The sequence below is a fragment of the Podarcis filfolensis genome (genome assembly GCF_964270895.1).
Source record: "Podarcis filfolensis genome assembly, chromosome: 8".
NCBI classification, from domain to species: Eukaryota; Metazoa; Chordata; class Lepidosauria; order Squamata; family Lacertidae; genus Podarcis; species Podarcis filfolensis.
This window is the reverse complement of record NC_139611.1, coordinates 34474097-34500252: the sequence shown is the minus strand read 5'-3', so window position 1 is coordinate 34500252 and position 26156 is coordinate 34474097. Positions and strand designations below refer to the sequence as shown.

The following is a 26156-nucleotide window of genomic DNA, read 5'->3' as shown; positions in this document are numbered from 1 at the left end:
CTCCGCCAATAGGCTATTGGCGGGCGACGACTAGAAAGGAAAAGGGGAGGGGACGGGGGAGTCTCGGGGTGAGCAGGGAGAGGGCGGGGGCAGGGAGCGAATCACGCCGCGTCGCGCCCCGCCCCCCTTTCCCCTCAGCCACCGCCGCCGCCGCGCCACCTCCTTGCCTCAGGCAGGGCCTTTGCCAGCCTGCCAGCCACCCGCCCTCCTCCTCAGGCTCAGCCACCGCCACCGGGTAAGCGCTTCCTTCTCTTGCCCTCCCTCAGGCAAGGAGGCGCTGCGGGAAGGAGAAAGCCTGGGTGGGCGGGAAAAATTAGGCGGGGTGGGTGCTGGTGGTGGGGTGGGGGGGAGAGAAATGGGGGGATTCCCTGAGGAAGAGGGGAGTGGCCGCCTCCTCGCCCACTGCTGCCGCCGCCGCCGCCTCCCTTGTGCCACCCTTAACCACATGGAGGAGGAGGACCGCGAGTCCTCTCAGGCGGTGGCCGCCGCCGGGGTCGAGCTGTCAAGCCGAGGCGGGCGTGGGGCATCGCCTCAGACGCCACCTCTTCCACACACGCGCGCGCGCAAAAGGGAGAGAGAGGGCGAGGGAGGCTGCCCTGGCGGGCTTGGTGAGTACGTGAGAAGCCAAGGCCCTGCCGTGCCTTGCCCTTCCGACACGCACACCCTCACCCTCATCCATCTCCAGGGACCGAGGCGGCCAGCCTGAGCCCTCTTGCTGCTCCCACTCTGCGTTCACACGAGGAGGAGGAAAGGCGCAGCTTGGGCCTTGCTGCTGCTGCTGCTGCTGCCGCCGCCGCCTGTCACACCTTCTCTAGCTGTCTTTCCCTCGCTCTCTCTTCCACCTCTTTCTTTCCCCGCGTCCTTTCTTTGCTCTTCCCTCCTACCAACCCCCTTCTGCCTTCAGTGCTTTCTTCCTTCACTAGTTTTTAGCCCAAGACTGTTTAGGGAAGGAAGTCCTTTTACTTGTTGGAAGTGGTGGTGGGGGGGGATTAATGAGCAATGATTGCAACCCTCTTATGCCACACAGACACTCCATGCTCTCCATTCTTCTTTGAGTTATCCCTGGCTTTACCTCCATATATATATATATATATATATAGTCAGGTGTATATTGCCTACAGCATACATATATAGTGCTATATAGTGCTATTATAGCAGTATCCCTCTGAATACCAGTTGCTGGGGATTAGGAGCTGGAAAATGTTATTGCCCTTATGTGCTGCTTGTGGGCTTCCTGTGGCCACCATGAGAACAGAGTGCTGGACTAGATGCAAGGCTAAATAAGGCCTCCGGTCTGATCCATCAGGGCACTTCTTACCTGTGTTTGAGGTGTATAGGGTAGTAATGACAAAATAAAAAAAAATCCTTCCAGTTGCACCTTAGAGACCAACTGGAAGGAATTTTTTTATTTTGTTTCGAATACAGCAGACCAACACGGCTACCTACGGCACAGATCACCACCTCCCACCCAATATGTGTGTGTGTGTGGTGTAAATGGTGGGCATGTGCTTCACATCAAATTTGGTGAGGTGCTTTTTTTCCTGAAGTGGGTGTCACAGAACATCCAAGTTAAAAGGTAGAATGCCACTAAATCACAGCTGCTGGGAGGGAGAGAGGGCTGTTACTTTAATGCCCTGTTTGTGGACCTCTTGGAGGAATCTGATTAGCCTCTGGGAAACAGGTGCTGGTCTAGATGGGCTACTTTAATGTTTCTGTAGGGATATGTTTTGCACGGTGAGGTCATTAGGGTGGTTTGAAGTAGCTTCCTAATCACCACCCCACTTTCCAACAGGTTTGAGAGCAAGGTATATTTCTTCTCTGTTGGCCTTGGATGTAGTTGGCTGCCTGCTACATTGGTTGGCAAACATTGTCCTCTGGTCATATCTCCAGATCAGAAAGTCATATATGCATTTTACATACTCTCACATGGTCTTTGGTGCCTGCTTCTACTACTGGTAAATTGGCAACTCTTCTCCATAAAATGTATTTACTATCTTCTGCTTGTCAGGAACTGGGAGTCACCTGGTACTCCAGTCTGTAACACAAGACCCACTTCCAAGAACCCATGCAGTCAAGAGGAGGGGCTGACATAAAGGGGCAGAGCTCATGCTTAAGGGTTGAAGCCATGCACCCCAGGAGGAAATGGAATGTTAAGTAAAATGCTGTGTTTAAGGTGTGCTTTTTCTTGTGCTTTTGAATCCTCTGCCATCAAGCAGCTTCACTTTACACATTGTGCTCCATGACCTGTTCACCTGCCTTCTTCCTTGCCAACCCAGCACTTTGATGTCATTGTACAAAGGAGGAGAGAAGCACCTGGATAGCCTCTGGCCAGTCCTGGTGGACTGTGCAGCTATTTCTACCCCCATTCTCCTGTCTCTCATGGCTTGGAGCCAAGCATAGGGATATGGGGATACAGCCTCAGAACAAATGGGAAGAGCCCTCTGGACATGTACATTGTGCCACACTCAGGCTTGCACTGTGTGAAGGGACAGTAGAGCTGCATAGGGAGACACAGCTACCAAATATACCCATGGAGTTACATTTTAGCTTAAAAGTGGTCACTCTCTCTTACATCTCTTTTCCTTCTGATTGTGTGCTGTTCCACCCACTGTATTCTCCCTGCAGACAAATAATTGAAGGAAGAACAGCTTTTCAGTAGTGCATGCTCCAAGCAGGAGGAGGCTGCTGCTTTTCACAAAACAAAACAGCAGTGGCATCTCTGCCAGGACCATCCTGAGATTGGATCTCCAGCCCTGAGCCACCTGTTGAGGACCAGTGCGCTATTGTAATAGAAAGGTGGTCAAAAGGTGGAAAAGTTACTTACAGCTTGCTGGAAAGTTGGAATAAATGCATGTTGATTTCAGTTGCGGGGGGGAGGGGGGACACAGAAGTGTAGAAATTTAGTATTGGATCACAATATAGCAAGTAGGGTTGAGACCAGTGTGGTTGGGAATGTTAACAGAAAGTTAGAAGAAACTTCTCAAAATGAAGGTAGCAGCCCCAGTGCTCATTTTTATTTTGAGAATTGTACTGGAATTGCTTCAGCACTAGATGATAGATGTGGTGCAAGTAGATGAGTGCATAATAACTTTTGGTTAAAATCATGTAAAAACATGTTAATTTATATATTTAATAGTGCTTTACCATATTTTTATTCAATATGACCATAGTATGATAAGATTGGATCATTATTTTTATAGATGGGAAAAGCTGGTGTGACCTGGCATTTCTGAACTGAAATTTGAATTCAGGCCTAGGTGTAGCACACTGCTCCATGGATCATCTAATTAGATAAAAAGTTGAGGGAGTATATGGGAGTAAAGAGTAATAACACATTGTAAACTGTTTGGATGACACTGTCTTCTGCTAATGAGGAAGCAGGGATAATGAAGTTGCTTATGCCATTTGATAAAGGTCTGTCATGTAGACCAAATAAAAGGATGAGGTATATACTCTTCATCATATAGACATTTTTGTTGATGGAGGTTATTTAACTGGAGTAATGTAGGGATTCCAGGCTGTAATCCTCATGTGCTAGATACTGACAAAATTTAAAGGGCTTGGAATGTGAGTGGTTTTCCATCAGTAGCATTAGTGTAGTGAAAGTAAAAGTAGTTGGCTGGTATTTATTGGCCAATATTTGAAAAGTCTGAAAGTTGATTGTCCTTGAGAAAGGTTGGTGAATATTGAATAAATTTTCTAGAGGTTCAAAATCCAGGGCAGTCATGTTTATCTTTCCCAAGAACCTTCTTGTATTGCTGCTTTGTAGCTCCACCTGTTGCCTCATGTGTCTTTTTCTTAATTATCTTAGGTTATAGGGTTTACGGACAGTTAAACATTGATATTTCTGACGCTATGTCTTGTGTGTTTTCTTTAAGCAGTAGATTAAACTTTGCATGTGATTACAATACCACAAATAATATCTCAATCAGATGCATCCATAGGAACATCTTATCCAGAAGAGGGACTGGAATTTTCCTTCTGGTCAGCATGTAGCTGCTTCCAATAATAACCACATTGATACTGATATTCTTTCTCATTTTAAATATGTGGAAAGTTCAGAAATGATCATTCTCATGAAATTAATAGGGAATGAAAATACACATTGACAAAAACTCTGTTTAAAAACTTAGTTTGTGACTATTGGCCTGCCATTTGTATTGATATCTCATAAATGAAAGAACTATCAGTAGTGTATATTGCATGTTGTTACATTAATGCTTGGTATAGAAAGGAAAACTAGACAGATTCATACATTTTTGAACTATATATTGTGTTCAGTAGCTTTTTTGTACAAAATAGTGTAATAGACTGTTTTATTGCTGTTAATCAACATAGAAGTGAGACCTTGCAACTAAAGGGCCTCCCTGTGCTATAAGAGGAGTTCGTCTGTTCAGTGTGCCATTAAACCTCAAATAGGAACCTTATAGTTCAGGTCTCTGAAGGGTGGATGATTTTCTTTCAGTCAAACCTCAGCATTTCATTGCTATATAGGTGGTAGGGTTTTGTAGAGTAGAAAAGGGAATACATGTCATTTCCCTATTTCCTGCCCTCTCCAAAATACCTGCAATAAGCTGTCAGGGGCTTGATCAGGCTAGTTTCTTCTCCTGCCCTTCAGTCCCCTTTGCCCCACCCCCCACCTAGCCCATAGTCAACTGAAACCCTAATACTTACGTGTCTCAACTGCTATCTGCCATAGACTTTAATGAAACTCACATATTTTGCTTGGCCTCTGCTTTCAGTTCAGACACTCTTCTCCCCCTGGACAGAAATAAGAGCTGCCTATAGAAAGCAGTGGTGAAATCTAGGATTTTTGGGCAGCATTATGTGTCTGCTTTCTCCAAACAAATAAAATGTGGTAGCCAAGACAGCAATTCCTATGTTTGCCATATAGTGTGAACCTGGAAGTTCCATCTTCAGACAAGGAATTGTCTTGCTCTAGTATTTCTAATACAGTGGTACCTCGGGTTACATACACTTCAGGTTATAGACTCTGCTAACCCAGAAATATTACTTCGGGTTAAGAACTTTGCTTCAGGATGAGAACAGAAATCGTGCAGCAGCAGTAGCAGGAGGCCCCATTAGCTAAAGTGGTGCTTCAGGTTAAGAACAGTTTCAGTTTAAGAACGGACCTCCAGAACGAATTAACTCTTAACCCAAGGTACCACTGTATATATAGGCCAAGCATACTGTACCTGAAAGCTCATGGGTTCTTGCTGGTCAGGTTTGGGTAGTTGTTGTTGATTTAAAACATTATTTTAATTTATATTTGCAATGGTAGCTCACCCTGTCGTGGGGATTCGAACCGCCAACCTTCTGATCGGCAAGCCCGAGAGGCTCAGTGGTTTAGACCACAGCACTAATTGGGAGGGGAAGGCTATTGCTTGAACTTAGAGTTTGTAGAATATTTATTTTTCTGATACCTGAAAAAATTGAAGAAAGAAAACTTGATAGAAGGAGTACTGTATTTCTGTGATGTAATTATGTTTAGGTTCAGGTTTTAGGATTGCACCCTTAGGGAATCTGCCCTTTGATGTAAGGGTTCTTCTTAATAAAAGTCTGTTCATGTTTTGTAAAGTAAGTAGCACACTGCACATGCTATTTTAAATACACAAAATTTCAATGGCTTTCCTTTCATTGCTTGTTATGAAATACTTCCATCTCTATATCCCTGATTTGTAAAAGGTCTTAAGAAAACATATCTGTTTTTTAGACCTTGGGTCAGATTGTATAGAAGACAGATGAGTGCCAACAATTTCTCAGTCTCTTAGGAGTTGGATTGCATTATGTTTTCTTCTTTTTTAAAAAGCTTTTTTTCTCAAGTGACAGATGTTTGAATACAAGAATTCTGAGTGATTTCTTAAGGGTTTATCAACTGCCTTGGTTTTGGAATCAAAGTTGAAGTGAGTGTAGAGCCTGCCATTTCTCCCCATCCAGGAGTCAGATTAAAATCTCCCCTGACTTTCCATAACAGAAGCCTAAATTTTCTGTTGGTGGCAGTAATGCTAGGATACTTTGCTAATGGTCAGTTCATGTGCACTTGAAAAAATACTTGGTAGGTGGAAATAATTTGAACCATTGGAAACCTTTACCTAGCATTCTTATTGTGTGCTAGAATATTAGTCTCCAACTTGTTTAGCTTTTCTGTAGCTAATTTTGCATTGGGGGTAACATTCATGCTGAAGAACCAGTACTCACTAGCTTAAAAAGTAAATTGTAACTAATTATACCATAAGCAACATGTTAAATAAATGCATCTCCTATTCTGCTTGGAAACTTTACATTTAAGTGTGGTAAGAAAATGATTTTATAGCCTGTATGTAATTAGCATGTAGTATATGAATTATTATAATGAGTGAATGTGTCTGGTTTGGAAGTAATAGGGAGGAAACATACATGAGGAATAGCTCAGTTGGTAGTGTGAGACTCTTAATCTCAGTGTCATGGGTTCAAGCCCCACATTGGGAGAAAATTCTTGCATTGCAGGGGGTTGGACTAGATGATCCTCATGGTCCCAAGTCTAGGATTCTAAATCTAAACGATTTAAAACTCAAATGGATTACAGGGCTAAACTGCCCACACAGCAGATGCCATGAGGGCCAATTATAATTTCCCCCAAATATTCCAATTGTAAAATCATCATCAGTGATTCATTTTATACCACAATTAGTATTATGTCCTATTAAAAGTGAATATTGACGTGTTTCTTTTTTTTTTCATAATTTGGGAAAAGTTGACTAGAAAAAAATGTAGACTCTCTTACTATTTATCTGACTTAACTGCCAGATAAGTGGAATGTGAGTGAATCAGGAAGAATGTTTCTTTGCTACAACAGCTTCCAAACTGGCACAGTGAAAGGTGATGGGATGGGGCTGTTGCTGTCACATGACGACAGGAGGGCTAGCTCTGGGTCCAACGGATTTTGCAGTGGCCCAGGTCCACCTCTCTGCTCTGGAGGATACCTCTATCTGCCAGCAGAAGCTTCCCACTAGCCAGGTGCACTGGAACATTCTGATAGAGCTGCACAGAGGGGAACCTCCACCTCATTCAAACTCCCTTCAGCATGGTAGATCCAGGGTTTAGAATGCTAAGTAAGAACCTTTCAAAATTACTAGAAAATAAAAGTTTGTGTGAAAACTTCTAGCCACAACTTGTGGAAATAAAGGAAGAAAGCTGGCTATTGTTTTAGAACACCATATGTAGACAACTTCACAAGCCTTTCTGTTTTATTCTGGAAATGCTACAGACAATATTTCATGCAGTAACAAATAAGTTAACAATATTTCTTTTCTAGTAAGCTTGCAAGTATAATGTTATAGAAACCCTTGTCTTGGTTTCTGAAAAACTTATATATATCATTTAAGAAAAGACCTTCTGGGTCAGATCACTGGTCAGTTTGTTTCTACTTGTAGCTGTAGCCTTAGATTAAGTTTCTAACAGTGCAAGACACTTTGAATATTTTTATCTCAACTGACAGCTAATGTTGGGGGAGTCATTGAGGTTCATTTCATCAGTTAATTTCTTACTGTTTTAAACATCTTAAATATAATGTTGTCAATATGTCAGCAGAGTGAGTCTCACATTCCTGTATTTTCCACTGGGGGTGGAAATAGAAGTAATGTTGATTTACAAAACTGCCTTAGGAGTCAGAAACCTTACAAAATTTGGTTGAAAAAATAATAATTATAAAAATACTACCAATATAATCATTAAACTTAATAAAACAGTAAAAAAAGCCTATATCAAGTTGTTATTTATTAAAAGCTTGAACCAATAAAAAACAGTTAAGCAAAGCAGAAGAAAGCATTCCAGGACCAGGGTACCGCTCCAGAAAAGGCTGTTTCGTTGGTTACCACCTGTCCAACCTTTGAAGGCACAAGAATCTCTCTCTCTTTCTGATTCATCTGCCTTTATTCAGTAAATAATTATCATTGAAAAATATTGATTTGACAGAATTGGAAAATATTGTTTGCACCAGAAGCTAATAGCCAGGTATATTTTCTTGCTATCATATGTAGGCAGTACATCCTGAGTATTTTGAGGACTAAGCAATTTGACTTAGTATTACTAAGTATGGTGTAGGTCTTGGAGAAATTTTGTCCAAATCACTTGTATTCATGCATGTATTATGTATCTCTTGTATTCTGTGGAGGGAAGAGGAGAGGAAAATTTGGCCTCTGAATTTCCAAATATTTTATAATTTCCTGTTCATATAAAACCAACTTTGTTATCATTTCTGAGTGTGTTCAAATAATTGTCTATGATCCTTGCTTAGTTAAGAAAAGTTTCTCACTCTTCTCAGACACACAAATGGGGGAAATAATGGGTCCTAATTAAAGAGCTTGGAATTAGAGGACAGCTTAAGGCATATAATGAATGTCATGTTAAAATATTTACAGATAAATATAGATCATAGTATAAGCAGAAGTGAAAACTGTAGTTATATATTTTTCTTGAGAACTTCAAATAAATATTCCTGAGGTTGTTATACATACATACATGATCAATGTTTGATATTAAATATATGTGTATACACACACATTTATCTGACTAGCATGTTATGTATTTTGAAAATCACCTCAGAAATACTTATTAAAAAGGCTACAAGGTTATTTGCAGACTGTTAGCTGTTTTTGATTGGTTATGTGATGGCTCTATCTTAACCTTCATAATAATCTGGGGTTTCCCCTTTTTTCTTTCCCAGTTCTTCTGCTGTACTGACAGTATTGCTACAAGGAAGTATTTGTGATTGGCCACAATGTGACACAGTGTAACCCACCAAAGGGAACCAATTTTTACACTAAATGGTATGGTGATTGTTCTGAAGTTAGAATGTATTTATCAAGCACGTGTCTTAGAATCATTCAACAAAATGGTATTAATTGCTGAGGTGATTGCAAATCTATATTTTAACTCTAGTAATGTTGAATAGTGTGTGCCACATCTAGGTGGTTATTTTTATTTGCTAAATGACAAGAGGGAGTAGTTTTAAACTGACTGTCCTGGAGATTTATGGGTCTTCAGTTGCCTCTGCCTAAGCAGGTAACCAAACAGTGTCTCATAGTAACATATCTGATAGAACATACAAATACTGCATCCCTGACATAAACCATGGCTTATGCACATGAGGTCATCTTGTGAACCTTACAGCTGAATGACATGTCTTCCTTGATTACAAGAAGAGGCTCTGGGACAGTATTTCCCTGTAATTTCTGATAAAGGTATGAGGTGGACAGAAAATATATGCTAAAATTTTTTTTTAGTTTGATTAATTCATCATATTCTTTTATGATTTTATATGTTATATTGGCTTAACACCAAATCTCTTATTATGCATGTTACTACTATGGAAATTCCAAATCTGCGGTTCTACAGTTCCTATTTTGGAAATAAGTTGTTTGCTGTCAATATTGTTAAAAAAAAATTAAAAACCTTTTTTAAAGAAAAATAAAGTAGTATAATTAGTTGCTACTTTGAATGACCCTTCTGCACGAGGACAGCCAGGATCCCTAAGTGTTTCTATTAAAATAAATTGTCATCAAAGCTGTGAAACATAGGGCTTAGAAGGAAGGATGAATCCTGAGAAGTGCAAGCAGGGTGCAAGCACTCTTGCAGTGTGGCTTCCCAACTCCCTCTTCTCCACTGCAGTTATCTGCAACCCTGAAAATTCATTCATGAGGTTTGGGGGACTCTCTTCACTCTTACACAGATTCTCCCCACCCACCCCATCTCCAATCCCTTTACAGAAGGGGAATCTGTAGTGCTCCATATATTGTTGGATTCCAGTGTCCTTACTGGCTGGAACTGATGGGAGTTCAGCAACATATGGAGAGGCAGATGTTTCTCTTCCCTGCTTTACAGCATTGACCATGGTACAGCATTATTTGGCATTAATGCCAACCATGGTTAATTTTAACCAGAATGTGCAAACTTTAATCCTTCTTTAAAATTCATGGGAGGAAGTTCATAAAACCAAAGGGTACTCTCAATCTCATAACCTCTCCTGTTTTTTATTTTATTTAAATATTGGTTAATTTTGTAACCTCATTGTTACAAATACAGTGGAACCTCTACTTACAGATGTAATCAGTTCTGGAGGTCCATCCATAAGTCGATCCGAGTCACTGGTAGACGCGCCGTTGTGCGCAGGCGCAATCGGCGGCAGCACGCTTCTGTGCATGTGTAGGCGGCGGCCGCTTCTACACATGCGGAAATGGCAGAAGCTGCTTCTATTCAGCTGCGAATCATGGCAAACCCGGTATTTACTTCCAGGTTTGCCACGGTCGCAACTTGGATCAGGCCCAAGTAGAAGCGGTCGTAAGTAGAGGTTCTACTGTATGGATTTTTCAGGAGACTGCATTTTTAAAAATTAAAATTTAAGTATTTACTTATTTGAGGTTTGTAGTGACAGGACATGTGCCATGATTGAGACCGACTGAAGTACAGCTGTTCAACCAGTGCAATGATAAAATGTGATGATGCACTAGCACACAAGTTCTTGTTTTCTTTTGTTTTGATCTGAGTGAGTCTGTTGTCAGTTATAGTTTATATTTGTACTTGTGGAATGTTTAGTTTGGGCATCCAATTTTTCTACTTTTAGGCTGTGATGTATTTCAGATAGCATTCCTAAGCAAATATATGGTATTTGAAGTCAACTGAAGCAAGCAATTAGTTTGAAAATTTGTGGTTTTCTTTAATACAGTACTATAATTTGTCTTTCAGATCACTAATACTAATGAATTACCTTTTGGGGGTCAAGGATTTCCTAGGATTATGTAAGACATTTGCAATGGAAATGCACTTCATATTAATGGGTAAGGATTATTTTGATTATTTCACCAAATTTAACAGCAAATGAAAGACCAACAAATTCTACCCTATCTGAGCTCTAAGCATTCTATACAACTTCTGTCCAGTTATATTGTGGTTCTGCCAGGTTAATTGTCATCTAAATAGGTGGTTTCAAATTACCTATTTTTCTACCATGTCATTGAATTACAAAGATGACATATATAGATTCCCGTGGGTAATAGATAATTTGTGTTCCTGGCCTTCAATATTTTCCAGGGACAATTGGCTAAAGTAGGAATCGATGTTGTATGGTCTCCTTAATGCAATTCAGTTCACCAGTAATTCCAGCATGGAGTAAACTAAGGAACTAGTTTTTTATCTTGCATTCTTTGCACTGCTAGATGTGGATATTTTCTCAAATTTCTCATTTCAGGAAACTTTCAGATCTGTCAGTGCAGTGGATGAAAGTTGAATGAATGGATGCTAATACACTTACCAAATTAAAACAGGATTTTTAAAAAAAGGCAGAATCATACTTCCTGAATTTTATTGCCTTTTGGGAAATGCACATGCTCAAGCAATTATTATCACTGTTGGACATTAAAAGAGTATATATGATTAACTGATAATCCTCAGAATAGTATGCTTTACACTGTCTTCTTAAAATTCATGCTTCTAAGACTGCTGTGCAGATGCTCAGGCAATTCCAGTCTCTCTTTTTTACACACACACACTGCAGATTTTTCATGGCTTTTCATGCTGCATGTGTTGTGAAAAGGGGTACAATGACTGCAGTGGGAAGGAGTAGCCCCTGAACTCCATTGAACTTGCAGAAAATCTTCCTGCATCTCATTGAAGTTCCAGCTGAAGTAAATGCCAGTGATTTAAATAAAATTTGATTCTTAAAGTTTGCTCTGTGTTACTTGGAAGTAAGTTACATTTGAAATTCCAGGAAAGTTATTTAGGATAATAATGCGTACTTTTTTAGACTGAAATGTTAAGCAATTTAATCTTGGATAGAATTCTCTGGGATGTTGGAGCAGATGACACTGATAAATCTTTAGTAATTTGGATTTTGTGGATTATTTTGTTGGTGATGATTTAGCATTTTAAATGGAGTTTCCATTCTGGACCTTGTATAAATCCTTGTAACATAGGAACTTCAATGATAAATGCTGTTAGCATTGATCTATATTTCTTGGAACAGTTTCATTGTTTTACATCTCTGCAAACAGAGTAGTTCTTTCAGATAGTAAGTCCATACTGATATGCATGCCCAATTTGCAAGTAGAGAAAAAATATAAACAGTGAGGTCAGATAGAAATGAAATGCAAAAAATACAGTGTGGTATTCCATGAAGTCGTTCAGTTAGTGCAAGGACAGCTGAAGTTCCTCTCTGTCTTCTTTCCCCATGTGCCCACTAAATCTGTTCCTGAGGCTCCCCCAAATCTCTGGAATAGATTTGGGTAGCGTGCCGGCAGAGAGGAAGGGGTGCAGAGCCATTGTGCAAGTGGAAACTTTGTGTTAACAGAACAAATGCATTGGATACTATCCACAATTGGTGACAGTTATGTTAAAACTTAATTGTATTCAATATAACTACAGTGGCAATGCATAACAGCAGTAGCTTCAATTGGCTAGATCAGGGGTCAGCAACCCGCTGCTTCGGAGCCGCATGTGGCTCTTTTACACCTTTGCCGTGGCTCTGGGGTGGATACTAGCGAGGGGAGGAGGCGCATTGTGCGCCCCGACACTCCCCACTGTGGCGGGCGCTGTACTGGCTGTGATGTCGCATGGGGGTGGTGCGTGCGTTAGTCACGCACCGTCCCGACGTCACCTTCCCGCCCGCTGTCAGATCGCGGCTCCGGAGATATATTTGTTTTAAATGTCGCAATGGTTTTGCGGCTCCCAGGTTTTTTTTCTTCGGAAATGGGTCCAAGTGGCTCTTTTTGTCTTAAAGGTTGCAGACCCCTGGGCTAGATATTTCTGGATTAAGCAGAAGTCGGATGGCCATCTGTCATGGATGCCTTAACTGAGATCCCTGCCTTGCAGGGGGTTGGACTAGAGGATCCTTGGGGTCCCTTCCAACTCTACAATTCTATGGTTATATGGTCTTGGACTTATTTGCTTTTTTACATATGGTTAACTGAAAAGCCTTAAGTGACTGTACTGAAGCTAAGGGGCATTACTTTAGTCAAGAGCTATGAAATGGATATGCTGATATAGTTTGTTTACGTAGGAACTACCATGGTAGCCAAATTAATTGATATGGTCAGTTTTTGTGTTGCTGCAACATAAATTATAATGCAGAAGTGTTAGATAATGTGTAGAATGTATTATGACGCTACCTGAGGTGGAAGATTGCACAATTATGTTAAATGATTGTATACATCCTCAAAATGTGAGTAGATGAACCTAATAAATTTTGAAGATTTTTTTTCCTGTAAAACTGCTTGAAAGTTCAGCAGCTTGGTAGGGATTAAACTATAAAAAACCTCCACTTATCTTAAGATCAAAACAATGTCACAAAAATGTATCAAACCAAAGTTTTCACAGTGCCAATTCAACACCTATGGGAAGCCTGCAAGAACAGCATTATTTCCTTGTGATTTCCAGCAACAGTGATGGTAGTACATAGCCAGCATGGCTAGTAGCCATTGATTACTTTACCATCCATGAATTTGTCTAATCCCCTTCTAATACTTAACTGAGTCATAACAGTAATGTCACTGACAAACAAAAACATAAATAGTTAAAATCCAGTATTGATCCACATTATCTTGAAGTTTCAGATCATTGCAAATAAAATAGATTTACAGAAACTTGTTATAGCCCTTTTGACAACAAATCAACAAATTCCTTGAAAGAATACATTTTTAAAAAGCAAGAAGCTGTAATAAATCTTATTTTAAAAAGTAGCATGAGCTTCCTGAGCTAGGATTGTCGTGACATTTACTGAGATGATGGGAGGGGACAGCCTGCAAATATAAATAAACTTTATAGTTTTAAGTATGATGTACCAAGGAAGAAATCAACAGAAAGACACTGGCTATGTTCAGACATCGTATTAAACCATAGTGTAACATGATGTGAATAATCCTTGGGTTCACATTTTCTCCCATCTGGTAGGAATTATGGATTCTGGGGGTTTAGCTTTTGCTTAACAAGTAGTTTCATCAGACCTGAAAAACTAGGTTTACAATGACTTTTTTCAAACAAGCCACATGGTTAATTTGACATCATTGTTTAGAAAGCTAGCTTGTTTCAACAAACTGTAGTTCAGATTAACCAAAGGTTAGAATTCTGATCTAATGCTAAACTGTGGTCAAGTCAAATCAGAAGAGAAAATTTATAATCTCCTACTTGCAAATGCACTTAAAGAGGAGGGGGAGTGGCAGGGATGGTGATGTTAAGAGGAAACATGTGAACCTTAAGTTCTTTCCCATCATGCTAAACCACATACTTCACATTATATATTGGTGAAATTTACAGCTCATTTATTTTAGAGCAGTCATTTTAAAATCCGTATTGATATGGTTGAAGATTGTTTTGCAATCACTGTGGAAGCCCTTTATATGATACTTATGATAACACAGCATTACATTCTGTCAACTTGTTTGTGTCCCAATAAACCATGGTGAATAAAAATCAATATTTTTGAAGCTAGTTTTTTTAAAGATTGACAGATTTATTCAAATATAATAAAACATCAAACTCTACAACCGTCTCTTAAAATTGAATCCATGATTGTTTGTCAAACATTTAATTAAAGGCTTCTTTTCTATGTAAAAGAATGAAGCGGTGGCAAAATAATGTTATGAAATCAAGTGTTGTAGATATGACACAATTGATTGTTAACTGCATGTGTTATTATGCATACAATGAGTAGTTACACTCTTTTAACCAGACAGATACTTTCAGTATCATGGACAAACACAGGTTTTCCCAATATCTACCAACCCTTCCTTCTGAAATGTTCTGGGCATTTAACTGAAGATTAAGTTATCCTGCTTTTGTCTTTGCTTTTGTATATGGAGGTGACTAGAACTCCTTAATAACTGCTCCCCTAAACAGATAAGATTTCTGTGTAAAAGGCTTGACCTGAGATTTCAGCTTGTGTTCCTATATAGTAAAAAGGTTACGTGTCTAATGCAAACATATGTATTGTTATAGCAATTGATTAGTGGCATGCATATTCAGGAAATATATCAGAAAGTTGGAAATTTGGGTTCACATCAGTCCATCTGCAACAACATTTCTGTATTTTAAGTGTCACATGACAGGAGACAAAACATGATTTGGGGGGCGGTGGTAATTTAAAATACAGCCCCATACATTAACATTTTAAAGTAACCGCTTAATTGCTTTTTTCCCTCTTGCCTAGGGTATTTTAAACACTTCAAGACATTATTTCTTCAAATGTGCTAATGGATGTGGACATGGCTTAGATAAGGTGTTGACCACTGCAAATTCTCTGTTGCTGTGTGCTGCCGAAAGGCTAGCTGACTCCATTTGGAGTAGTGTCAAACTAGCACAGATATATCAAGATGACAGATCCTATGATGGACTTTTTTGATGATGCCAACCTCTTTAGTGATACCTTAGAAAGTTTGTCTGATGATGCTTTTGTACAAACTGGACCTGTTTCACTTGTTGATGAATTGAACTTGGGTGCAGAGTTTGAACCTTTACACATCGACTCATTAAACCATGTGCAGGAAACGCAAACTCAACAAAAGATAAATGAATTTGGGCAGCTAAATCAGTATGATTCATTGAAACTTCAAGTAAACCAGTCCTTCAGCAGCCCAGCTGAAAATGTTTTATCACCACACTCTGAGTTTAATTGCTCACCCATCCATCCCCAAAGCCAAACCAATGGGATGTTTCCTGATGTGGCAGATGGAAGCCCAATGTGGGGACACCAAACTTCTAGCAGTGTTTCAAATCAGAATGGATCCCCTTTTCACCAAGGTCGTTCACAATCTATGCAGCAGAACAAAAGCTTTGTAGCACACCATGACTTTGCCTTATTTCAGGCCAGCGAACAGCACCATCCGTGTGCCTCATTGCAGTCGCAGCAAAACAGAAATGGCATCAATGCAGGAGAGGACACTCAAAGTCAGTCAGAAAACTTCATGGAGGTTAATGCGTCTGTTCCACATAGAACCAGTGTTTCTCATGCACCTCAAGGTGCTACTCTTTCAGACTCACAACAGTCTATCTCTGTGCAGTCATTTTCTCAGACTGCAAGTGACTCACCTCACTTTTGTGGGACTCAAGACGGAAACTTTGATGGACACTCTCCTACTATAACTCCATGCTCTGTTAATACACAGTTTTCACCTCCTTATTCCTACTCTAGTAACCATGTTTCTCCTACCAGTCTTCTACAGTCTTCGACAGCTCTTTCTGTTAGTCAACAAACTCATTCTCTATCTGATTTTCCAGAGAGTGATGCCTTTGCTCCTCAGATAGGGACCAAGCAAGAAAATACAGATAACCTCCTTAACTCAAGTCCATCTTTAAATTCAAATAATTTCCATGTGTTGCATTCAGCACATCCTCGGGGCAGCTTCAGTGGTTCGAAACTGTCTGCAGTGAACATTAATTTTTCTGCCCCTGCTGGCTCTGGTCCTCAGCTGAGCTATTTCAGTGATCCTATAGAAGGCAATGGTTTTTCGTCTTTGGATGAGAACTTGCTTCATCAAGTCGAATCTCAAGCTGAATCATTTACGGAACTTGATCCAGAAACTCTCCTTCAGGAAGATCTCCTTCCCCAGTTCAGTGAATCTACATTTGTGCAGGACAGCTCAAGTAATGAGTTAGAACACCACCTAGAACACCATGTTACCCCACAAGTGACAGAGCCCTCCCACCTTGTTCGGACTCAGTCTCAAAATTGCAATCATCCCTGGTATCCTCCTAGTTCTAATCAACACCTGCAAGAGCGAAAGCGTGTAAATGCTCAAGGGCAGGTAGGTAATGCTTTTCTGGGAGGGTTATATTTTGCTATAGCTAGTTCATTTTTACCTTGCTATTAGTCAAAAGTAGTTAGTAGTTCAACCAATATAAGGAGGCAGAACCATAATCCATTAGTAAGAAAAACTATCCTGAAGTATAGGATCCTGTTTAAAAAGGGGGGTGGGTTGGAGAGGTTTTTATAACTTTTCGGCTGTTTGAGATGGAATACCAAATAGCATTTAAACCTTAGCTTTAAATGCCTTTTGCACACTTCACTTTACAGTGTCTTCCATCTCAGAAAATACAGCATTCTGCCATATCTTCCAAAATTGAATACACATTTCAGTTTGTTTCTGTACTACTTGGCAGACTGTTATTTTTGCTTTCGTTACTGCCAACTGTTGAGTTTTGTGGTATAAACTGGAAGAAAAAAAATTACAAAAAAGTGTTGAGAAATAAGCTTTATAATGCTGCTTGCTTTGTTTTTTCTCCCCCATCTCAAATTAATTGAAGTTATAAAACACCTTTATGGTCTTTTTAATAACACATAGAGGTATGACTCTAGCTTTGAACATTGTTGCCATTGAAGAGTTGTATATATAACTATTATTGGTTAAATTAATAAGCAGAATTGAATATATATATACACACGCACACATACATACATACACACATACATACACATACACATATATGTGTGTGTGTGTGTGTGTGTGTGTGTATATATATAATCAAAAATGTAACAAATATTAGCAATATATAATATTGATGGAAATACTGGATTCTGTTTTTTTCTATTTATGTAGGTGGCTGTGGATTTTAATATTTTATTATGAGAACCTAGTATTTACTTTGAAAACATTTTGGAGCAAATTATGGTGTAATTTATAGTAGTGAGCATAAAACATTCCTTTGATTTCAAATCTGTTATTAATAGTGACTGCTATTTGAGCATAAATTTTCCAAGAGAGTATGCTTTTTGACATTTTGGCATGACCAAATACTAGTGTAATATATTCTTTATATTTCATTTGTCTATTTCCTTTTGGGCTGCAAAATACTTTTTTTCTCATGTGTTAAGCATAGCATGAATCTAGGAGAATGCATCTTTCTTTTCTTTGAAGGCAGGTGTTGCTTAGCAGTAGTTAACTACATAACAGTTAGGTGGCAGAGGTACTTGATGCTGTCAAATCATTAAGTCTTTAAGGTCACAATGATTAATATGGTAGAATGTCTAGGGAACATAAATGATATTGCTCATGAGGCCTAAATATGAGATCACCGAGCATTCAAAATTCTGCACAATGGGTGACAAGATAATCATTTGTATGAACTGAAGTGATATGTCAAACACTAATTATTATGCTGGCCATCCTAATCTTCAATTTAAGCTAACTCACAGGCCATTTATTTTCATTTACAAATTTGTAAACCACTTCACACCCTGAAGCCACTGACCATTTTTAGTAGCCAGCTAAGCATTGAGACTTAAGACGCCTGCCTAATTTCAGCTGGTAATTGATTCTAGAGGGCTAGAGTTGTAACACAAAAGCCCAGTTTGGGGTGAACATCTGGGGCATGCAGAATTCTCACCCTTCTGAGGAGTGCATTGGCTGGGCAGGGATATATGGGATGAGGCCATCCCTTAGGTAACCTGGCCTCAAGTTCTTGACCTTCAAAAGTTTTATGTGAACCCCAGAAACCTGCACACCAGCTTTCTGAGGTCATGTTTAACTCTCTTTGCACTTACCAGATGGCTCCTGCTGTGTCCATTCCATTCCCTGGCTGTTTTTGTCCCAAAACTGCATCCCTAAGCTTTTTGACCTTGCTGATATTTTGCACTTCCACATACTGGTAAACTTTCTGCTAATGTCAGGTGAACTGCGTTTTGCTGATTATGTTCTGGGGATAGCACATAAACCAAATTTCATATAGTCAAAACAGATTGTGTTCAATGGCAGGTGGGATTGGCAAAGTGTTTTTTCCTGGATGCCCGCCCCCTTTTAAAATGTTTTTATTTTTTATAGCCAAGCATGTATAGCTGAATCCACATGAGTAAATGTGTGTAAGTTGCAAGTTACCTGTATTATTAAAAAGATAATATCTAGAGTGCAGCTGAAGCATCTGCTCTTAGGGACAATCATGAGGTATCATCTTTTCAGAATACCTCAATGGGAGCCAAAGGAAGCAAGCATCTCAAAGTAACATTGAGATTTGTGATAAGGGCTGAATGAAACCAGCTGAGCTGAACGATAGTGTATTTTATCGTCGTCAGGGCAATCCTGGTGTAGGATATCCACCACTACCAGTGCTGCCCTGAGAAAGAAAAATGCTGAATGAGTATGTGTCTACTGAAACAATCCCCCACCCCTGTTCTGACTGCTTGCTTGCATGTTTGCAGACTGCTCATCCATCCCCCTTCTCTACTGAGCATGTGGATTGTTGTGTGTGTGGCATGTGGCAGTTTAGGTGTGGCCAATCCTCACTGCATCCCTCGGGCCCAAAAAAGTTACCTGAGTTAGTGCACCCATGATTTAGTTGCTTACATCCTAAATAGTTTTACTTTCCCACCTGCACACATATACAGTGGTACTTCAGGTTACAGACGCTTCAGGTTACAGACTCTGCTAACCCAGAAATAGTACCTCGGGTTAAGAACTTTGCTTCAGGATGAGAACAGAAATCGTGCGGCGGCAGCACAGCGGCAGCAGCTGGAGGCCCCATTAGCTAAAGTGGTGCTTCAGGTTAAGAACAGCTTCAGGTTAAGAACGGACCTCCGGAACGAATTAAGTATGTAACCAGAGGTACCACTGTATCTACATTTGTTTATGTTTTACCCAAAAGACAAGAAAAAGCAACTCTTCCAAAAGCTTCCCTGAATGTAATTCTTAATTGTCAGTTATGACCAGGTGAGCGGTTATTTTAGAAGTTTTGAGTTGCAGAGCTTGCTGTTCCTAGAATGTCTGTTAGAAAGTACACCATTAGGAGAGGTGAAATCAGTGTTTTGCCAGTAACCTCATCAGCCTTGAAAATAAACTACTAGCCTGCAAAAAAAAAAAAGTTACTCTGCCTGCTAGAGGATGACAGAGTGAGTAGTGGAGAGCCCTGCTGGATTCAGAGGAAGGAACTTCCCTTCTCTAGTAGCCCTTTTGGTTTCTGTGCTTGGTGCAGAAGAGAGATGAAGCATTTCATTCACTTGCATGGAATTCTGTGCACTCACCTGTCTGCTATTTCTTTTCAGCTATGACTACCAAGCTAGTGCTAAAATGCAAAGCTAAAGCTGGTGAAGGCTGCTAGTGAAGCAAATTTTAGCATGAGAGAAATGAAAATGTGGTAACATTGACATTGCTTGAAATATTACTGACTTGGTGCTTTTAGACGTTGGCTTATGTTATTAAGCTCTGATGAAAAAATAAGCAAGATAAATTTTCAGTTATGTGGATGCATCTGTGGATGCTACAAAATGACATGGATATGTAAATGAGACCTTATGAAGAAGGTTGATGGGTGCTACGATGGTTAATAGGTGTCAGTTAAAAGTCAGAAATTGCTAACAATATTTTGAAAGTTATAAATGCAGGTGCAAGTTTCAAAAAAGCCTACAGTTTTTCATAAGCGGCACCTAAAATGTCAACACCTAATTTTTCTCATTAATATCAGTGCAGAGAGGGAGATAACATTTGCTAAATATGTTAAGAAATCAGTGACATTTAATTTGTCCTCTTTTATTATTCAAAATAATAAAATTACTCCATGACACCATGTACTGTAGCCCATTTTTTATTTGTTGCTTTAAATTTCGGCCTGCACAAATTAAATCCTGCATATAATAATGTAACATATTTAAAAGCAAGCAGATACAAATTCTTCCCAGTAATGTTCTTTACAAACTCTTTTGGTACATGGGGTATGGACAAATTTCTAAGTTGTTGGGTCACCTTTTACATTGTAAGTATATTACAAAAATGTTTTATCCATTTTTATTAATATAATGTTTCTAAAGTCACAAGTTAGACCTTGGTGGTTGTTTGTTGTATTTCTTGTCAATTCTTTGTTAGTATGAGTCCTCCGTGTCCTGAATTTGCATGGAATGACTGCCAGCAGTGAAATACGATCCTAGCTATTACTTGGTATACTGCACTGCACAGGCTGCCTAGCACTCTGCCAGGAAACTAAGTAACAGAAAGCAGAGTTGTTAACGGTAGCTTTCGTCCTATTGGCCTCCTCCATGCATACTCAAAGCAGAGTACAAACAGGAAGTGGATTCCAGGAAGGGGAGGGTAGGCTGGAATTTATGGATCACTTCAGTATATAAGGAGGATGTGGGTAGGATCAAAGCCAAACTAAACTGTATGTTTAATTTCTCTGGAACTGGAAGATATTAAACACTGTACTTGGATCTTTTGCAAAGTTTAAGATTTAAAATAATCCAGTAAAAAATAATACTTAGAAACAGCTGTAAAATAAATTTCAGTACCTATAGCACTCATTTTGGGGATCATGATAAATCATGGTTTACTGTAATGGGAACAAGCCACAATAAGTCTTAGGCTCACCTGTGTTTTGGTCCCCTTTCATCTAAATCACCTTTATAACCCATGGTTTGAAGTTGATTTGTTAGAAACAAACCAAAGTTAAGATTAATCACAGTTCATCAATGACAAGCTGAAAATAATTGGGGGGGGGGGGCGAATAAATGTAAAAGCTTCCAATATCCTCATGGATATGTTGGAGCAATAGAAGAGAGAGGGGAACACACAAGCTCAAGGTTCACTGTAGCTCGTTTCAACAACAAAAAATCCTGTTTATTCAACCAACTCACAATCACATGTCTCTTACTTAGGAAAGTAGAACTGATTCTTGTCCTTTCTTCCTGTTAATATTCCTGAGAAGTGAAACTTACTGAAGTTTTCCAAAATGCATAGCTTATGTTATGTGAAGGAATATAACAGAAGTTTTCAAACCGTGGTTTGTTGAAAGGTGGAACAAACTCAATTTCTGCACTTGACCCTAAAATTGATTTTTTTCTTCTTTTTAAGAAATTTGTGGTTACAAAAACAGGCACATCCATCACATTAGAGAGGCCAGATTGCGGTTTATAAAATATCACTTATTTTATCACATGTGCTCTGATTTTCAAACATAAAATAAGTGGTCCAAGACCCCAGCAATGTTCAATTGGTCTGCAGAGGGAAAATTAAAGAACTACTTGTATCTAGTATATAACATACATATATGACTTAATGCCACCACATGTAGATGAGGTAATAATGCTGGAAACCAGAATATTTCATATTTACCCTACTTGTGGCTTCATAATATTTATTTGTTTGATACTTTTATTCTACTATGTAGTCCTAAAAGACACACAAAGCTGCTTAAAAATATTTGCACAATACAATTACATTCAAAAAGATGTGCACAGATAATAAATTATGCCAGGTTTTTTTGTCCTCATTCTTGGTCTTCTCTGGTGTCTGAGGGTGTCCACTTAGGACCTCTGAGGTTAGTGAGTCTGAGCAGCCAGATCTTACTCAGTGCATGTTGAAGCCAACTGTGCTGGAAGTTAGCAGTTCACATGCAACAGCTCTTACTGAGCACCTCTGAGACAAGGGAGTGAGGCTGAGTTGCTGGAAGTCACTTAGCCCATTATGAAAGAAAGAGCTCCCACTGAGGACCTCTGAAGGCAAGTCTTGATAATAATGTAAGAACTGTGTCCATCCTGGTGTATGCAGGAAATACACAGGCAGGATATGAGACAGCACCCCTCTCCTATATGGGTTCCCCTATCTGGTGTTCAAATTATATCATAGAATCTTAGAATTGGAAGGGATCCCAGGGTCATCTAGTCTAACCCCCAGCAATGCAGGAATATCAGCTAAAGCATCCATGACAGATGGCCATCCAACCTCTGCTTAAAAACCTCCAAGGAAGGAGAGTCCACTGCCTCCTAAGGGAGACGGTTCCACTATCAAAAAGCTCTTACTGTCAGAAAGTTTTTCTGTATGTTTAGTTGGAATCTCCTTTCTTGTAACTTGAAACCATTGGTTTGAGTCCTACCTTCCAGAGCAGGAGAAAACAAGTTTGCTCCATCTTCCATGTGACAGCCCTTTAGATGTTTGAAGATGGCTATCATATCTCCTCTCAGTCTCCTCTTTTCCAGGCTAAACATACTTAGCTCCTTCAACAATTCCTCATAAGGCTTGACTTCTAGACCCTTGATCATCCTAGTTGCCTTCCTGTGCATATGTTCCAACTTGTCAACATCCTTCTTAAATTTTGGCTCCCAGAACTGGACACAGTATTCCAGGTGTGGTCTGACCAAGGCAGAATAGAGTGGTACTATTACTTCCCTTGATCTAGACACTATACATCTGTTTATTTACTACATTTCAATCTTACCTTTGTAGTTCTGAAGAAGTGCTAAAGATGCCTAGTGTCAATAATGAAAACAGAACAAACGGGGGGGGGGGATAAACCATGAAAAAACTTCTTTAAAGAGAGTAGCAGACCAAATAATAGAGGGCCAATAAAATAATTTTAAAAGCTTGGTTCCTTTTTTGTGAACAGCACCGAGTTTGCTTTTGTCACAGAAAAGCAGGATATAAATGTCCAAATAAGTAAATCAAATTTGAGTAGCAGATAAACCACAAGTTCATTGAACAGTACTGTTTTGGAACATGAACATTTTATATAGTCTACTTTCCAATTAAAGCATGATCTTTCTGAAGTAGTTTATAGTCCTAAAATAGCATATTAAACATAATTTGCAATCATACAACACAGAAAAAATACAATAGAACATTGATAAAAAATATAACAGCATCTAGCTCTCATCATTTAATATAGATATGAAACAGTAGAGAAAGTTGGAGCCATAAGAAAGTACCCTTAATACCTGCTTAATTCCATTGGTGTTTTAACCTGTACTGATAGATCCAAAAGAATCTGTAGGAAAATTTCCTTTTGACCTTCAAATGAAGATCATCAACCAAGACTACTAAAGCAATCTCTGTCCCATGGCCAAGCTAGAAACTACAGTGGCATCATTTTCAAAACCATTTGTATTAATATTTTATTGAAAAGGTTTCATTTATAAAGTAATAAAGTGATGGATAAAAATAAAAGGCACAAAAATGTGTAGAAAATATATATATAAGAAAAAACATCCTCACCCATACATTCTTTTCAGCAAGTACCTGCTTGAGACACCAGCTGAAAGACTGAATTGTAGGATCCAAATTCAAATGATTATTAGTATATTAAAAGTATTTTTCAGACTCATTATTGTATGTAGCACCTTGACATCTGGTTGTGATCTTTAGGTGCTTGACCCATGAGTAGGGTTAGGTATTTTCCAATCCGTTTATCAGTGAACTAATTTCACTGGACACATTTCTTCACCATTTTGGGACAATCTTCTGCCATGCACACTTAAGTCGTCTCCCCTGCTCTCTTAGCTCTTTTTGTCGCCCAATAAATCAAGGCATGCAGCCCTGCTATGACATAGAGAAATTTCATGGTGCTGCTGTATTTATGCCCAAGGTCAGTCTTCATTGCAGAGGCGAGTAAGGCCAACTGCACAGAAGTTTATTAAATCTCTCAGAATTTTGGAAAACAATTAGATCTATAGGTCTCCAGGGATAGGCAAACCTAGCTCACTTCCCACTCGAGGACCACAAATTCTGTGTGGCCTTGGTATCTAATCATTTTCTACAAGTCAGCTGTGAAGTATATTCCTTCTGTGAATGATATGGTGCACATTTTCAAAACAGATACAGTTTTCATCAGATTGAATAAAGCTGTGTATTAATAACTTTGACTTTTATAAAGATTAATACTTCTTAAACTTTTATTTTCAGTCTGTTACCCATTTCATGGGTTTTGACCATTTCCTCTCTTTATAATATTTAAGGCTGGCCTCCTCTTCCTTCTGCAACTGTATTACAGAATTATTATTATTATTATAAACAATATTACTTTTGTGGTGTGGACCTCAAAAATATGTGAGTAGTATGGATTTTGATCAGTAAGGTCTTACCTACCTGTTCTGTCCAAATAGATACATTACAGAAAGGGAAGGAGAGTAAAGGAATATAAAGCAGGCATGGCTCAAAATAGCTTCTGCAAAAACACCTCTGTACTGTCCTGCTAAAATATCAAGTGTTCACGTGGAAAAAAATGATGCATGTCATTTTGTAACAGTAAATATCTTATATGGTCCTTGTGCTTCTGGACTTCAAATATTTTTGCTCTGTGGACCTAGTATTATAAAGCTGTAGGAGGGATACTTTGAAATGGATGTCAGATTTCAGTGTGTTACTTGAGTGTGGTGTGGAATACATAGGTATTATTTTCAACTACTGTAGCAGCTGGAAGAGTAAGAGTTAACTACTGTACCACATGTAGGGAAGAACAGTCTATTGAGGGTTAAATTACAGAGTCTAATGGAATAATAACTGGTAGCACCATCTGCTGGCCTACTTCCGCAGAAGGAGTCAGTATTTTTAACGACATCTCTAATATTCATGCTGATGCATTTTGATGCTTTGTGCATTCATTTCTTTCTGTGTTTTGTTGGAATCTGGCTATCTGCTTACAGCTATTGTTGAAATTCTGCCGTTCCATGGAGGTTGATGGTTTCTCATACGGTAGATAAACAGAGGACTCTTGCTTGTCAAGGAAGGAATATGTTGATAATTCACAATGTGTATTTGTGGAAGGTTGTGTCTATCCTGGCTTTCGGCTTACTAAATAGGCCATTTAGCAATCTTCTTTCAATGCTTTTCTCTTGAGCACTACCTCGGGTGGTGAAAAATCAGAGGGCAAGCCTTTGTCTAATGCCAAAAATGTCTTCAGTGAAGAGGCCAAGAGGAAGGGTAAGTGAAAGCTTGAATGAGTGGGAGGAGGAGGGGTTCTTTGGGCTAAAAGGCTAATGGGATTGAATAACCTTCCTTATTACTGGCTGCTGCTGCGGGAGTCGTGCTGCATCGCCATCTTGAGCTTGTTGCTGTTTTCTCGAGTCTTGGTGATTTGTTGTAGCCTGCAGGCCTTGAGGTGGCATTTTACTTAGCTATCATAAACCCTGCTTTCTTCTTCGTGCTGCAGCACTGCTGTTAAGCTTTGATGAGGCACGTATAGAAAAATGTATCCAGTAAAGCGAACTGGATCTGGCCTGAAAATGTGTTTGGAAATTCCTGGCTTTCCCCTATGCTGTAGTCAGAGGCACATTTATGGGTGAGAACATAGCAGAATTGTTATCTGCTTTTTTTGTCTGTTTGGATAGGAAATTCTTTCCATTCCTTAAGTTTGTTTTTTTTAAAAGCTGTCCTCCGTCAGATCTTCGAGAGGCTGCTATAATTATTTGTGCTAGAAACAGGAATTTCAGTGTGCGTACATTT

The 26156-nt window shown here is 39.3% G+C and overlaps 1 protein-coding gene across 20 annotated transcripts in view; it reads left to right on the top strand.

Moving 5' to 3' along the window:
* Window positions 1–202: 202 nt before the first annotated feature.
* CHD9 (chromodomain helicase DNA binding protein 9) overlaps window positions 203–26156 on the top strand; it is a 69749-nt gene continuing 43795 nt past the window's right edge. For 12 of the 20 annotated variants that reach the window (XM_083625959.1, XM_083625960.1, XM_083625975.1 and 9 more), the window contains exons 1-4: window positions 203–235; window positions 8705–8807; window positions 10723–10814; window positions 15176–16769. In XM_083625959.1, coding sequence (XP_083482085.1) covers window positions 15339–16769 — 1431 coding nt within the window. In that variant the 5' untranslated portion in view covers window positions 203–235; window positions 8705–8807; window positions 10723–10814; window positions 15176–15338. Of the gene's footprint in view, window positions 236–8700; window positions 8808–10722; window positions 10815–15175; window positions 16770–25248; window positions 25635–25712; window positions 25993–26156 lie in introns of those variants that run through there. The other 8 variants (XM_083625970.1, XM_083625967.1, XM_083625968.1 and 5 more) reach the window with 4 other exon arrangements.